The sequence below is a fragment of the Chiloscyllium punctatum genome, chromosome 1 (assembly GCF_047496795.1).
Source record: "Chiloscyllium punctatum isolate Juve2018m chromosome 1, sChiPun1.3, whole genome shotgun sequence".
In the NCBI taxonomy this organism is placed as follows: Eukaryota; Metazoa; Chordata; class Chondrichthyes; order Orectolobiformes; family Hemiscylliidae; genus Chiloscyllium; species Chiloscyllium punctatum.
Window position 1 is genome coordinate 97,230,969 of NC_092739.1, and position 15,790 is coordinate 97,246,758.

Here is a 15,790-nt window from a genome sequence, read left to right on the forward strand (position 1 = left end):
TACGCTTTTAGTTCAGTTTAATGCAATACTGTTCGATCATTTTATAAACAAATTAAAACTATTGCTGAATTCTCATTCCACGTTGGGAATGCTAGAGTCAGGAAAATTGCTAGCTCTGCAAACATGTGCAAATTGGGAGAAAGTGCAACAGGATGTCAGATTTTTGTACTGAGGGGTGAGGGGTAAGTGAACAGATGTTAACTGGAGTCGAACCTAATTTCTATTGACTATAGTTTTGCTAAGACTCCTTGATACCACATTCAATCAAAAACAGCCTTGATGTCAAGTGCTGTCAATCTCACCTCACCAGTTCAGATCTTTTGTCTATTTTTGGACAAAGGTTAAGAGCTGAGTTGCCCTGGTGGAATTAAACTGGGCATCACTGAGCATTGCTTAACAGATGCTGCTTGTTTGTTCTATTGATGACACCTTCCATCACTTTGCTGACGATTGAGATGACACTGATAGGACAGCAATTGACCAGACCAGTAGGTTTTCAGTAACATGGCAGGAACATTGTCAGCATCCCTAGCCCTTGCTGAATCCAATATCTTCAGTCCTTTCATGATATCACGTGGAGTGAAGCAAATTGGCTGAAGACTGACATCTGTGATATGTGGGGACATCAGCATAATCCTGAGATACATCATTTGTTTTAATTTATTCATGGGATGTGGGCACCACTGGCTGGGTAAGCATATATTGTACATCCCTAGTTACCCTTGAGAAGGTGGTGGTGAAGCTACCTTCTTTAACCACAGCAGGCTGTTTGTTTTAGGTAGCTATTAGGGATGGAGTTCCAGGACACTGAAGGAACAGCGATATACTTCTAATATAGATATTTCCTCCGTCATAATGTCAGAAGCGGGAATAATTGCCAATGATTGTACAACGTTCAGCACCCTTCACGAATCATCAGATACTGAAGCAGTCCATTTCTGTACGCCACAACAATATCCATGTTTAGGCTGGCAAGTGGTAAGTAACTTAGTGTCACACTAGTGATAGACAAAAACCATATTCAACTAGAAAGAATCTAAACATTGCCCCTTGATATTCAATGGTATTACCATCACTGAAACCTCATGGCTTGAATAGCATTTCCTACTTGTCAGCACAAATTTCAAAGCTGGATATTGTCCAGGTCTTGCTGTGTTTGGATGTGGACTGCTTCATTATTTGAGGAGTTGTGAATGGCGCTGATTGTTCTGCATTCATTGACGAACATCCCACTTCTGACTTTATGATGGAGGGAAGTCATTGGTGAAGCAGCTGAACGTGGTTGGGCCTAGGAGACTGCTCTGAGGAATTCCTGCAGAGCTGTCCAGGAACTGGGTTTCTAACACCATAAGATATAAGAAAAGAATTAGGCTATTTGGCCCACCATGTCTGCTCATTTCATCATGTCTGATGTGTTTCTCAACCCCATTCTCCTGCCTTTTCCCAATATTCCTTGATTCCCTTACCAATCAAGAACCTATCTATCTTTGTATTAAATACACTCAGTAACTTGGCCTCTACAGCTCTCTGTGGCAATGGGTTCCACAGGTTAACCATCCTCTTCGTCTCAGTTCTAAAGGATAATCCCTTTATTCTGAAACTGTGTCCTCGGGTTCTAATCTCTCATCTTCTTCATGCCCTCCCTTTCCAGGTCTCTCAGTATTCTGTAAGTTGCAATCAGATCAACCCTCATTCTTCAAAACTCCATCATTGCTGGGGTCATTCTTGTAAATCTCCTGTAGACCCCATCTAACACCAATGCATCTTCCTTAAATACAGGGCCCAAAAATGCACACAATATTCAAAATGTAGTCTGACCAGAGCCTGATACAGCCTCAGCAGTACATCTGTGCTCTTATGCTTTAGCCCTGTGGACAAGAATACTAACATTGCATTTGCCTTTCTAACTGCCAACTGAACCTGCACGTTAACCTTATCCTGAGATTCCTAAACTAAGACTCCTAAGTCTCTTTGTGCTTTACTTTTATGAAATCTTTCTGCAGTTAGAAAATAGATCACACTTTTATTTTTCCTACTAAAGTGCATAACCTTACACTTTCCCACATTGTATCCCATCTATTAATTCTTTGCCTACTTGCCTAGTACGTCCGAGTCCTTTTGCTGCCTCCCTGCTTCCTCAACACTACCTGCCCCTTCATTTATTTTTGAGTCGTCTGCAGACTTTGCAATAATGCCCTCAGTTTCTTCGCCCAGTTTTGTTAACAAGTAACATGATTAGCTGTGATCCCAATGTGGACCCCTGCAGAGCTCCATTAGTCACCAGCTGCCATCATGAAAAAGACCCCTTTATCCCCACTCTCTACCTCTTACCAGTCAGCCAATCCTCTTTCCTTGCCCCTAACACCATGGACTCTTATTTTATTAGCAGCCTCCTGTGCTGCATCTTGTCAAAGGCCTACTGGAGTTCCAAATATATCACATCCATAGGCTCTCCTTTGTCTAACTTGCTCATTACCTCCTCAAGGAATTCTAACAAATTTGTCAGGCATGACCTCCCTTTGACAAAGCCATGCTGACTCAGTCCTATTTTACCATGCACTTCCAGGTACTCCACGATCTCATCCTTATTAATAAACTCTAAAATCTTAGTGAAGACTGAAGCCAGTCAAACCAGCCTATAACTTCCTGTCTTCCGCCTCCCTCCCTTCTTAAACAGGGATGTTACATTCGCCATTTTCCTGTCCACCTCCCTGACTCCAGTGATTCCTGAAAGATTACCACAAATGTCTCCATATTCTCCTTAGCTGCCTCGGAACCCTGTTGTGTAGTCCATTTGGTCTGGGTGATTTGTCCACCTTCAGATTTTCCAACTTCACTCACATCTGCTCCCGATTCTCTTCAGGTTCTGATATGTTTCTAGTGTCTCCCACTGTGAAAAATGATGCACATTACATATTCAGTTCATCTGTTAATACTTGTTCTTTGTTCCCCATTTACCGCTCTCCCAATGTCCACTCTTGCCTCCCTCTTACCTTTTAGATATCTAAAAAAGTACTTGCAATCTTCTTTCATATTGCTAGCTAGCTTACTGTCAATCATATTTGCATCCTTATTCTTATACTTTCCTCCTCTGCTGGTTTTTACATTCTTCCCAGTTCTCTGACTTCACATGAATCTACACCACATTGGATGCTTTTCTTTAGCTTTTACATTGACTTACCTTGTCAGCCATGGCTGCCTCATCCTCCCCTTACTATGTTTCATTTTCTTTGGGATGAATTTCTGCTGTGTCTCCTGAAATTCACCCAGAAACGCCTGCTATTGCTGCTCCACTATCTTCCCTGCCAGGCTCCCCTTCCAATCCACTCTAGCCAGCTCCACCCTTATCTCTTTATAGTTATCTTTGTAAGAGTGTCACATCTGATTCCAGTTTTTCCCTCAAACTGCAGGATGAATTCTATCATTTTATGGTCACTTTCAGTTAATGGTTCCTTCACCCTGATCTCCCTACTCAAGTTTGCATTGTTGGATATGACTGACCTCTAAAAACCACAACCATCTTCCTTTGTGTCAAGTATGACTCCAACAAGAAGAGATTTTTCCACTGTCTCCCATTGACTCCAAGGCTCCTTGATGCCAGACGCAAAAGCAGCCTTGATGTCAAGAGTAGTCAATTTCATCCCCCCTCATCCAACCGTTCAGCACAAGAGGATGAAGATCGATGCAAATGCTTCTGTCTTCTCTTTTGCATTGATGTGCCAGTACCCTCCATTATTAAATATGAGGGCTTTGGATTCACAAATGCCCACCACCATTCACAATTGAATGTACCAAGACTGCAGAGCCTTGATCTTATCTTTTGGTAATGGGTTCACTTAATTTTACTCATCACAAGCACTTTCTGATGTTTGGTTTGCAAGTAACCCTATGTAGTAGCTTCATCATCTCATTATATATGATGCTTGGAGCTGCTTGTGGCATATCCTCTGCTCTTCGAAGTCAATCCTCTATCTTGATGGAAATAATATGTTGGGAATGTACTGGGCCTTGAAGTTACAGGTTGTAGTTGAATTTAAATCTGCTACTGAATTTAAATCTGCCCATAGATATGCAGCTTTGAGTAGCTAGATCTGTTCAAAATCTGTTCCATTGTAGGATAGTGGTAATGCTACTCAACACAATGAAAGGTATTGAGAGTGTGGTGCTAGAAAAGCACAGCAGGTCAGGCAGCATCCGAGGAGCAGGAGAATCGCCATTTCAGGCATAAGTGCTTCATCAGAAATCCTTGGATGCTGCCTGACCTACTGTGCTTTCCTAGCACTACAGTCTCGACTTTGATCTCCAGCATCTACAGTCCTCACTTTCTCCTCCACAGTGAAAGGTATTCTCAATTTGACCATCCAATGGTTACTTTGAAAAAACTTATCTTAGAAGGATGCAGTCACAAGAGATAGTTTGGTGAGGATTAAATATGTTGGTCTCTCTTGTTGGTTCGTTCAACATTTGCTGCAAACTCAGTATTTGATCAGATCCGTCAATGGTGATATTATTGAGCCATTCTTGATGTTGGATATTGATGTCCCCCACCCAGATTACAATCTGCACACTTGTACCCTCAGTGCTTCTTCCAAATAATGTTCAACATGGCTGCATATTAATTCATCAGGGGAGTGGCATAGGTAATAATCAAAACAAAGTTACCTTGCATATTTTTGGTCTGATGCCATGAGATTTCATGGGGTGCAGTGTTAATGTTGAGGACTCCCAAAGTAACTCTCTCACAATTGTGTTTCCCCTACAATGGATCTGTTAGTAAGGTGGACTTTACAAAGTTGATCCTGTACTGGTTTTCCCATTGTTGTTTCTGGTGCCTTGGTAAATTTCAGCTGGTACACCAGATTTCATGCTTTTTCTTAGAAGTGCCAATTTTGATACAACTGATTAGCTTATCAGAATGACAGATTTCCTTCTCTAAAGGTCACTAGTCAATTGGATGGGTTTTTTAAATGATCAGCAATGGTTTAATTAGACTAACTTTTCATCCTAGATCTATTAATTGAATTCAAATCTCAGTCTACTGTATGGAACAGAACCTATATCCTAGAGCCAGGGTCTCTGGATTAATGGTCTAGTGACGTGAGCACAGCATCACTACCTTCCCCTGATTAAATAATGAATCGTGGAAGGGAATAATAACATCAAGTGAGTGTTATTGGACTACCTGTGCTCATTCCCTGGACACCAGTCCAAATTCCGCTTCAGCAGCTGGGAAATTTAAATTTAATCAATTAATAAAGCTGAAGTGAAGTGTTTGTTTATTGATAATGAAATTATTGTACTGTTGTATGGGGAAGAAACCAATTATCCACACCTGATCTGACCTACACATGGGTCCAGAGCCATGCTGATGTTGTTGATTCGCAACTGCCCTCTGAGAGCTCTTCAGGTGGCTCACAACCACCTGCTCAAGGCCAATTATGGTGGGATACTTTGCCAGGCTTTAAAGTAAACAAGAAACCCATCATTCCCTTTATGAACCATTCACAAGTCACTCTGAAATGCGCTTCAGTGATTAACTCAATTTTCAGGGAGAAGCCTTCCTGTGTTTGCTCTGAGAACAAGGCAGGGTGAAATTTCATTGTTGCTCCAGGGTTTCCAAGGCTTTTCCTCTGAACAAGTGGCAGAAACCACTACTCAGAGAGTAGTAAGGGTATGGAATGCTTTGCCTGCAATGGTAGTAGATTCTCCAAGTTTAAGTGCATTTAAGTCGTCATTGGACAGGCATATGGACGTACATGGAATAGTGTAGGTGGGATGGGCTTCAGATTAGAATGACAGGGCAGTGCAACATTGAGGGCCAAAGGGCCTGTACTGCACTATAATGTTCTATATTCTAAACCCATCCTCATCAATTAAATATACATGCGCTTTTTACATTTACAACTTGGAGAAATATATTGGACGTGAATATATGTGATATTAAAATCAGAGCTCTCTCTGTTGAATTTTAAAGATCCAGTTACTGTATATCGTTCAGCGCTATTGCCATGTTTTCTGCTACTTTTGTTTCTGAATATAATAAGCAACACTACACAATTCTGTATTTTTCAGCGAAACAAGAAATTGCAGCTATCATGTCGTCCACCATCCTGGTTTCCCTGTCAGTCACTATTATGATGTTATTTGCATATTTTATGAACAAGTAAGTACTACTCAGGTTTTAAGTCAGTTTTTCACTTCAAGTTACTAAATGCAATTATTCCAATGGGCATGCATTTCAAATCATTTGAGCACAAGCAGCTATAATTTATTTTTATTATTCAAAAATACATTACAAAAATAGTGATTCTGTAAAAAAGGATCTGAGGTCTTGTGGCGCAGAGAGTAGTATCTCTGCTCCTGAGCTCCATGCTCAAATTCCACTCCAGGAAATAATGACCAAAGGTTGAGTATGAACCTTGGAGCTCCATCACATGTACCAATTGTAGGTGACAAGAATGGGAGAGACCCCTGGTCAGCATTTTGTTGGAAGATAAAATTAGAGTTTCTACCTTTGCTTTCCATAGCTCCAGGCTATAGCACACATGTGACCAACCAACTCGAATTCTCCTGGAGTGCTAGTTAGTTTGGATGGTTGTTGAGGATCAGATTTGATCTGTGGTTTGTTCTCTGTTCTGTCTGAAGTGGATTTGGGACCTGCCTTTCTGGCCTACTTGTGGATTATCTTTTATTGTGTGGTTTTATGCCTATATCTGACTGTTTGGGTTCAAGACAGGCTGGTCAAGGTGAAAGCAAAGTTAAGAACTGTCTTCAGGCTTGGACTTTTCTATAACAGTTTTTTTGTACATAAATACTAATTACTACCATACATGGCTATCGGAGATGCGCCAATTCTGATCTTAGTTTTTTTAATAAAGTAAAAGTATCTCAACATATACTGCTTTCTATCTAACCACTTTCCATCAATCTGTTCTCGTCTCATCTCTCAAGTTGGGGCAAAACCCTGATCGAGTTGAGCTAAAGAGTCTGCTTCTGTGCTGTATGACTCTATTGATGCTCACACTGTGCTACTTATACCCAGTGGAGACCATCTCCTTGACATAATTGCAAAGTTGCTCCTGTGTCCTAAAGCCCTTATTGAACAGTGGGAATCGCAGCCCTACATCTTCAAGCAGAGCACAGCAAGCAAAGAGGAAGGAGTAGGACAAATGCACACTGTTACATGGATTTCTTACCACATTGTAACAGTAGCTAATCCAATTGAATGGGACTATCAACATTAATATTTATTTTTCTATTTATTACCTTTTCAAATTTCGCTCTCCAGGACTCCTAAAATGAATTGTCAGAATGTCCCAGATGCAGCATACAGCCATCTAACAATACCAAAATGTCAAACTAAGGTAAGGTTCTTCACTGCAAGGTTGTTAACTTAAAACTATTGGCCACATCTTACTGTCTGCAGACCTTGGAGCTCAGACATATGGCCCAAGATGCATGTCAGAACACCACAGAAGTCCCAATGCACTGACCTCTGTGGACATTGCTCAGGATCTATGAACCTCCAATGGCCAATTCTCCTAATCCTCCACACCTTCTGCAAATATCTCTGATTTTGAGAGCTGAATATCTTGGGCCTGCTAAAGGTGAGGAAGGAGGTGAGTAGCCTATACATTAGGTAGGTTGTAATTGTGAATGATTCATAATGACTTCTTCCTCTGGTCAAGAACATTCCAGGTGGAAAGGCCAATGTGTGACAATCCCATCTCAACTCAAGACCCCGAATGGTCAATTAATGACCACTTAAGGATCTATTCTGCCATGCTGTAATCCAATGAGCTCCAAGTGGGACAAATAACAGGCAGTCTGCCCAACTGGTTAAAACGTCATCTGGGAAGGGACCTCATCCATCATAATTTGTGCATGATTGAGAGCATGGACATGGGGCTTGGGGTGGCCATTGACAATCCTTGACCCAGTTCTCCCTCCCACTTCCCCTCCAGCGAGACTACCCATTCCAAAAACAATTACATTTAGAACATAGACCATAGGAGATTACAGCACAGTACAGGCCCTTCAGCCTTCAATGTTGTGCCGACCTGTGAAACCAATCTGAAGCCCATCAAAATTACACTATTCCATTTTCGTCCATATGTCTATCTAATGACCATTTAACTGCCCTTAAAGTTAGCAACTCTACCATTGTTGCAGGCACTACTATGAACTACCACACCCCTACTACTCTCTGAGTAAAGAAATTACCTATGATATCTGTCCTTTATCTATCACCCCTCAATTTAAAGCTATGCCCCCTCATGCTAGCCATCACCATCTGAGGAAAAAGGCTCTCACTGTTCACCCTTCTGATTATCATATATGTCTCAAATAAGTCACATTTTAACCTTCTTCTCTCTAACGAAAACAGCCTCAAGTCCCCCAGCCTTTCCTCTTAAGACCTTCCCTTCATACCAGGCAACATCCTCATAAATCTCCTCTGAATCCTTGCCAAAGTTTCCACATTCTTCCTATAATGCGGTGACCAGAACTGTAAGCAATACTCCAATTTCTACCCTCAAACCCCACCCTCATTAATTGACTCCCCACCACCACCCAGAATGCCCTGAGACCCCAAGCCAGCCCCAATCCATATGACCTCCCACAATTCAAGCAGAAATCCCACAACCAAACCTGATCTCTTCCAATCTCACCTGACCTCCCACTACATAGTCCAACCTCCCACAGCCCAATATGATCTCCCACAACTCAATCTGACATCCCACAACCCAACCTCCCACAATCCGACCCGGTCTCCCAATACCCAACCTGACTTACCACAATCCAACCCTATCTCCCACAATCCAACCTGACCTCCCCCAACCCAACCTGACCTCCCCCAACCCAACCTCACCTCCCACAATTCAACCCAACCTCTTAATCCAACCCGGCCTCCCAATATCCAACCCAACCTCCCACAATTCAACCCAACCTCCTAATTCAACCTGACCACCCAACAACCAACCCGACCTCCCAAAAACCAATCTGACCTCCTGAAACCCAACCTGACCTCCCACAATCCACCCAACCTCCCACAATACAACCCAACCTCCCACAATCCAACCTGACTTCCCAATACCCAACCTGACCTCTCACAAGAAGAAAGTGAGGACTGCAGATGCTGGAGATCAGAGCTGAAAATGTGTTGCTGGAAAAGCGCAGCAGGTCAGGCAGCATCCAAGGAACAGGAGAATCGACGCTTCGGGCATCAGCCCTTCTTCAGGAAGAAGGGCTGATGCCCGAAACGTTGATTCTCCTGTTCCTTGGATGCTGGTTGACCTGCTGCGCTTTTCCAGCAACACATTTTCAGCTCTGATCTCTCACAATCCAACCCGACTTCCCATAATCCAACCTGACTTCCCAGAATCCAACCTGACCTTCCAATACACAACCTGACCTCCCACAATCCAACCTGACCTTCCGCAATCCAACCCAACCTCCCACTAACCAACCTGACCTCCCACAACCCAACCTGACCTCCCACAATCCAACCTGATCTCCCACAATCCTGAAGAAGGGCTCATGCCAGAAATGTCGATTCTCCTGCTCCTTGGATACTGCCTGACCTGCTGTGCTTTTTCAGCAACACATTTTCAGCTCCTACAATCCAACCCAACCTCATACAATCCAACCTGAACTCCTATAATCCAACATAGCCTTCCATAATCCAACCTCATCTTTCTCAGTCCAACCTGACTTCCTACAATCTAAACTGACCTCCTACAACCCAACCTGGCCTCCCACAACCCAACCAAACTACCCTCTGACCCAATTACCTACTAGCCCACTTAGCACCCTATCCAGCTGCCACCTTACCTACCTACCAGTCCAAGTGTTAACTGACTCACTTCACTCATAGAGTCATAGAGATGTACAACATGGGAACAGATCCTTTGGTCCAACCCATCCATGCCAACCAGTTATCCCAACCCAGTCTAGTCCCACTTGCCAGCACCCAGCCATATCCCTCCAAACCCTTCCTATTCATATACCCACCCAAATGCCTCTTAAATGCTGCAATTGTACCAGCATCCACCACATCCTCTGGCAGCTCATTCCATACACGTACCACCCTTGCATGAAAACGTTGCCCCTTCGGTCTTTTTTATATCTTACCCCTCTCACCCAAAACCTATGCCCTCTAGTTCTGGACTCCCCGACCCCAGGGGAAAGACTTTGCCTATTTATCCTCTCCATGCCCCTCAAAATTCTTACCCGCTTACACGCCTACTCATTCACCTATTCACTCAGTTATACACCCTTTTACTGATACACTAGAAAACTGTATGTCGCACTGACATTGCACAGGACAGAGAGGAAGTGACTCAGCAGAGAGTTTCTCCTGGTCCATAAGAAGCTGGAAGAGCAAAACAAAGGGCAGCAACGGGATGAAAGGACAACAAAGACATCAAGCGGACTGCCCCAGTATCAGCTACCTGCAGGTGATTGGAGCACTGGAGATAGAACACACTGCAGCTATCCTGGCTGTTGGTATCAGACTTTTGCACTCTGGTTCAAAATGGCATGATGTCCCACAGTCGCCATGGCTATAGCCATCCAGGACACTATTGCTGTGAACTTGTATGCATCTGGGTATGTCCTGAGAAATCTGCAAACTGGAATGGCATTACACCAACAGGCAGGTCATGCCACTCCGGCAGTTCGAGATATCCCCTGCATAGCGTTCTTCCCTCTGGGTGGCATCTTCACATATATTCCACTTTTCTTCCCTATAAAATGCAACACATTACAGACCATGACCCACACTTTCCCCAGCAGTGTTCACTGCTGCTCGTAAGCCTCTTGACTTCAAGGTTGAGAGTGGCCCAGAATAGAGATCCATACGTAATTTTTTAAAATGGAATAGAAATTTTAGTAAGCTTATTACAAAGGTAGTTGTCTCTAATATGAATGTATAAAATTGATATAAAAGCAAAATGTTGTGGACACCAGAGATTTGAAATAAAAACAGAGAATGCTGGAGAAACTCAGTAGGTCCAGCAGCATCTGCAGAGAGAGAAACAGAGTTAATGTTTCAGGTCCGATATGACTCTTCTTCAGAATTAAGTTTCTCCATCACTTTTCAATTTTAAAAATAAAACTGACAGCTGGGGAAAGACTGGCTAGTCCATCAAGACAACACCACACACCATGGTGGTTGAGGCATCAGAACTGTACAGCAGCACTCACCAACCCCTGCTCCCGTGTAACGTCAGAAAAAAAATTTTAAAAAAAGACAAAGGACAAAATAATATGAAAAATTACTATCCAAGTGACTCAAAGCCAGACACAGAGATTGTGACTAAATTCTACCTGTAAAACATATTCAAATGCATTTATACATTTAAAAGGATCCAAAATACTGAAGAATAAATACAAAGGCTTGACATTCCACTATGTGAAAGGATTTCATGAACCCGTTTCATTTGAACATTTTTCATTTTGATCTTTTTAACCACAGAATAATTTTGATGGAAAAGAGCTGGGAAAGGCTTCTGAGAGCATCGGAACTATAGGACGGCAACAGCAAAGCATTTTCAGCGAGGAGAGTGAATCATATTGGATCTCTTCAAGGAACGCTGAAGATCCGGCTGTGGTGGGGAGCTGCACAGGTCAGTTACCACCATCTCAGAACCTACAGTCAACCATGACTTGTCTGCTACTGAACTCTGAGGAGGAATTTCAGATGTCGGTTAAAAAGGAGTTGGAATTCTGAATCGCTACACATGCACGGGCAATAATATTGGAAAAAATGTTGAAACCATGAGTGTGGCCTTCATGGCCTAGTGGCAATTAAAGTGAACTAGAAAAGTCTGACAGTAGAAATATTATCATCATATTGTTGAAAAGAAATCCTAAGTTGCTCAGGAAGACAGTGGACAGACACTGCAGTTACTCCTTCCTCATGTTGAATCATTTCCTTCACTATATCAAAAGTTCTGGGCTGGGACTGAACCTTCAAATGTCTGAAACCTGCAGTTCAATGTCTAGGAGAAATGAAAAAGATATCAATCAAACCTATTTTGATGGATATGCTCAATGACTGAATGACGTGCTTAGAGTCCAACAGTTTGTTTCCTCGTTTCAGATTAAATGCTAATATGAACTTTGCTGAAAAACACATGTTTTGTTGAAGCTTTTCATCTTGCTTTCATCAGGACAGTTTTCAAGAAAATCAATTCAAGAAGTAAAAGAAAATTAATACTATATGAGAGGAGAGTGCTAATTGTTTGGCATTGGAGGGGCACTGATCGGTAGAGAGAGTGCAGTGGAAAAGGCACCAGATAATGATGATTGACAATTAACAGTCAGACTTTGTTTAAGTTTTAAACCTGGCAAGTTGATGTTAATTGGTCTGGGCATTGCCCTGAGAACTGAGCCAATGAGTGGCTGTCAGCTATTTTGTTGAATTGAAACAAGCGCAGTGTATGTACATGTTCTTCCTGTCTACAACAAACAGGATCCTGCATATTAATACATTTAATTTACAGTCCATGCACATACACTGATGGATGGTTTTATGAAAGATCAAGCCTTCAGATCCGAATGAAGTGTAACAAGATTAAGTTATTCAAGCTTATACCACAGACATGCGGGAAAGGTCTTTCAAGTCAAGCTTGGAGACACTCCACTATTTACAGCTCAAAACAGCATATTTATACATTTCACATCACAATACTAACATACAGTATTGATATAAAATAAACTGTGTGTCAATCAGGTGTTACAAACTTAGGTTGCTGTATCACAATTTGTGACTCCTGTGCCTCACGTTCCCGCTGGTTTGTGCTACAGTCTAGGGTTTTATCAGAACTTCTGCTTAGGTGTGACTTTTAAGGCTTAACTGTCCTCACCATCTACTCTCTCTATGCACTAGGTTTTTATTTATAAGGCTGTGTAGTTACTTTGAGCAGTATAGGTGGTCTCTGACCCCTAAGTGATTGATAAGTGTCTGTTTTTATGGTCATGTGATCAAACTGCCTAAGCTCCACTAGCTGTTTCCTGATATGTCTGTGTTTTGTTCTAAGTCCTACTCTCTACTGCCTGTCCAAGCTTTATTATTACCTGTGTTCCATGTTTCATAGTATTCTGCTCCTTTCCTTCCATTTTTAACTCTGTCCTACCTTCCTTACCCTTTTTCATGCACCACACTGCAAGTCTGACTGACAATCCTAAATTAGCTGTTAATGTAATTTTTCATACACGCAGGATTATCCAACAAATTTCCAAATGCAGTCTTCCTCTAATGTTGGACATTGTGTTGCAAGTTTTACAAGTGAGGGCCAGTTGGAAATGGTCAGTATCTTGATTGATGACTCACCAATCTTTGGGACATACTGCCTATCATACCTGACATCATGCCAGCACTGAAATTCATATACCACATTATTCAAATGTGGGATAGGCAGAATGCCTTTTAGGTTTGACAGCAAGATCATGTTGGTGGTGAACAACACACATGTTGATGCACAGTGACAGTGTGAAACAGCTAACCTCATTTGTTGCTCAAAACTTTGAGACACCTTACCCTTCCAGGGTACTCTGAGGTAGACTGGACACTTTTCAGAACTAAGAGTAATGGCCTTAGGGACTTTCATGAATTTTCATGATAGCGAGAAATAGTCTGATCAAAGCAGCTATTGCCCTGCATTAACAAGATCATCAATAAGACCAATATTATTGTGCATGGATTGTAGAAATCCCATAATGTATTCCAACCAGTGAAGGTTAGAAGGAACCATCTGGTTGAATCCTCAACCAGGATATCCAGGAAAGGAAGTTCATTTGAGTGGTCCATATTTAACTTTTAATTTGATTGCAGGATTGCCCAGTAAGACAGGTATGGTAAGTCTTGCATGCAACTGCGGATTCACATTTAGCAAACATACCATCTACTTACTGACAAGTGGGAAAAGATTTATTGTCATTTCATCGAATACACATTTCTCATGAAATCCAATAAAGATGTTTGTGAGCACTGGATCTGGCAGCGATCCCATGGCAACACTATTTATTCAGGCACACTTGATGTCATTGAAACTGAACTCACTACACAAGTTACAGAGTTCATGACTTCAATTAATACTGATTTATACAATGGTGGCATGTCTAGATCTGCCTCTATTATCAGCAGTACTCAAGTTCCATATTGCGAATATAAATATTAAATATTTCTCCTAACAGCTGGACAGAGTCTTTAATACAATGTTTACACAATAACTTGAGGGAGAGGTTATATTACCGTTAAAGTATTTCTCACCACAGGAAGTGACTGGACGGGAAAAAGAAAATGTTTATTCAAAGCCCAGTCTGTCAATTTAATTATGATTTGTTAGTTCAGTTGGGAGTTTAATTTCAGATTATTTTCTCAAATAAACAACCACAAAGTTAACCATTACTGTGAAAGTGTATGTAGTTTACGTCTGCTTCCAAAACAAAAATTGATTGACTTCATCTATAATTGTGGCTATAGAGTTGGTGAAGCAGAGCATCTGATGTGGCATGATTTAAACTTCACTCTGCACCCATCAGGTCACAAAATCATGCCCACACAGTTGCTGGAATTTGAAGGTGATATCAGCCCAGCAGGAAAACAGGGCCTCTGGGACCTGAGTAAACAGAGCCAGCAACAGAATATGTCCTTAATCACTGAGACTGAAGGGTTAAGAACTAGAAAGGAAAATTCAAGGTGATGCATTAGATGTTAAAGCACGGACAGAAAGAATAACAAAGAGAAGAAAGGAAAGGGAGAAAGGGAAACTAAGACAGAGAAAAGGACATAAGAACATAAGAAATTATATTTACTAGCCCTAAATAGCTACATCAATTTTAGTTTATACTTACCATGAATTAAAGCCTTTTACATTACATTTATCAATAGGGGAAACAAGCTTTTGAATCAGAAAAAAGCAGTAAGAGCAATAAAACCCCATTCACAGCCAAGGGGTCAATCTGGATTGAGTATGTGAAAAGAGGCCAACTACCAAACACCTAAACCAAATTCAATCCTCCAGAGGAAAGAAATCAAATTGTTCCCACCCAAAAAAACTAGGCTGGAAAATAGAGTTAAGTCTTCAAGCAGTGATATCACAATTTCCTAATGATTGCCAGCGAAGTTAACAACAAGAAAATTAAGTAAGTTCTTCAGAAACAGGCCTAAATCAATTTTACAATTTGGGGATAAAAATCATTTATTGGAATTTGTGATTTCAGAGTCCTAATGGTGAAGTTAGTTAAGTCTTTATTATTTCAATAGTGTGAGTGAGTGACACAAATGTTATTCACCACCTAAGAAGCTTTATCAATGTCAATCACTAAAGAACAACAGAGATAAGCAAAAGAGCATAAATCTAAAGATTTTGTGTTAAATTCAACACAAGAATAACTCAGACACAGAAAGAAACATTGGTGTGAACAAGTTCATGGAAACCATATTTGAACTGAATTTTGTCGATTGAGACTATTCAAGAAAGTGTTTATTCACCGATATTTGAGAAATCCTTCAGCTAGCCTGGAAAAGGAAGGTCTTCAATCATCTTGCTGAAAATGTCATATTGGTAAAGGACAATAGAATTTTACATCAAAACAAACATTTAACACAGCAGAAATTGTAAAGGCATACAGTTTAATGCTACAAGATTCTTTATAACAGAATGATTCAACAACTTTAATCAACTAAGAATGTAACAAGGCAATAAACTGGGATAGTCATAGAGTCATAGAGATGTACAGCATGGAAACAGACCCTTCGGTCCAACCCGTCCATGCCGACCAG

At 41.3% G+C, this 15,790-nt stretch overlaps 1 protein-coding gene across 1 annotated transcript in view; it reads left to right on the forward strand.

Moving 5' to 3' along the window:
- LOC140482402 (interleukin-6 receptor subunit beta-like) overlaps nucleotides 1-12,286 on the forward strand; it is a 53,805-nt gene extending 41,519 nt beyond the window's left edge. The window contains exons 13-15 of the mRNA XM_072579874.1: nucleotides 6,073-6,163; nucleotides 7,289-7,364; nucleotides 11,477-12,286. Coding sequence (XP_072435975.1) covers nucleotides 6,073-6,163; nucleotides 7,289-7,364; nucleotides 11,477-11,731 — 422 coding nt within the window. The 3' untranslated portion in view covers nucleotides 11,732-12,286. The remainder of the gene's footprint in view (nucleotides 1-6,072; nucleotides 6,164-7,288; nucleotides 7,365-11,476) is intronic.
- The last annotated feature ends 3,504 nt before the right edge of the window (nucleotides 12,287-15,790 follow it).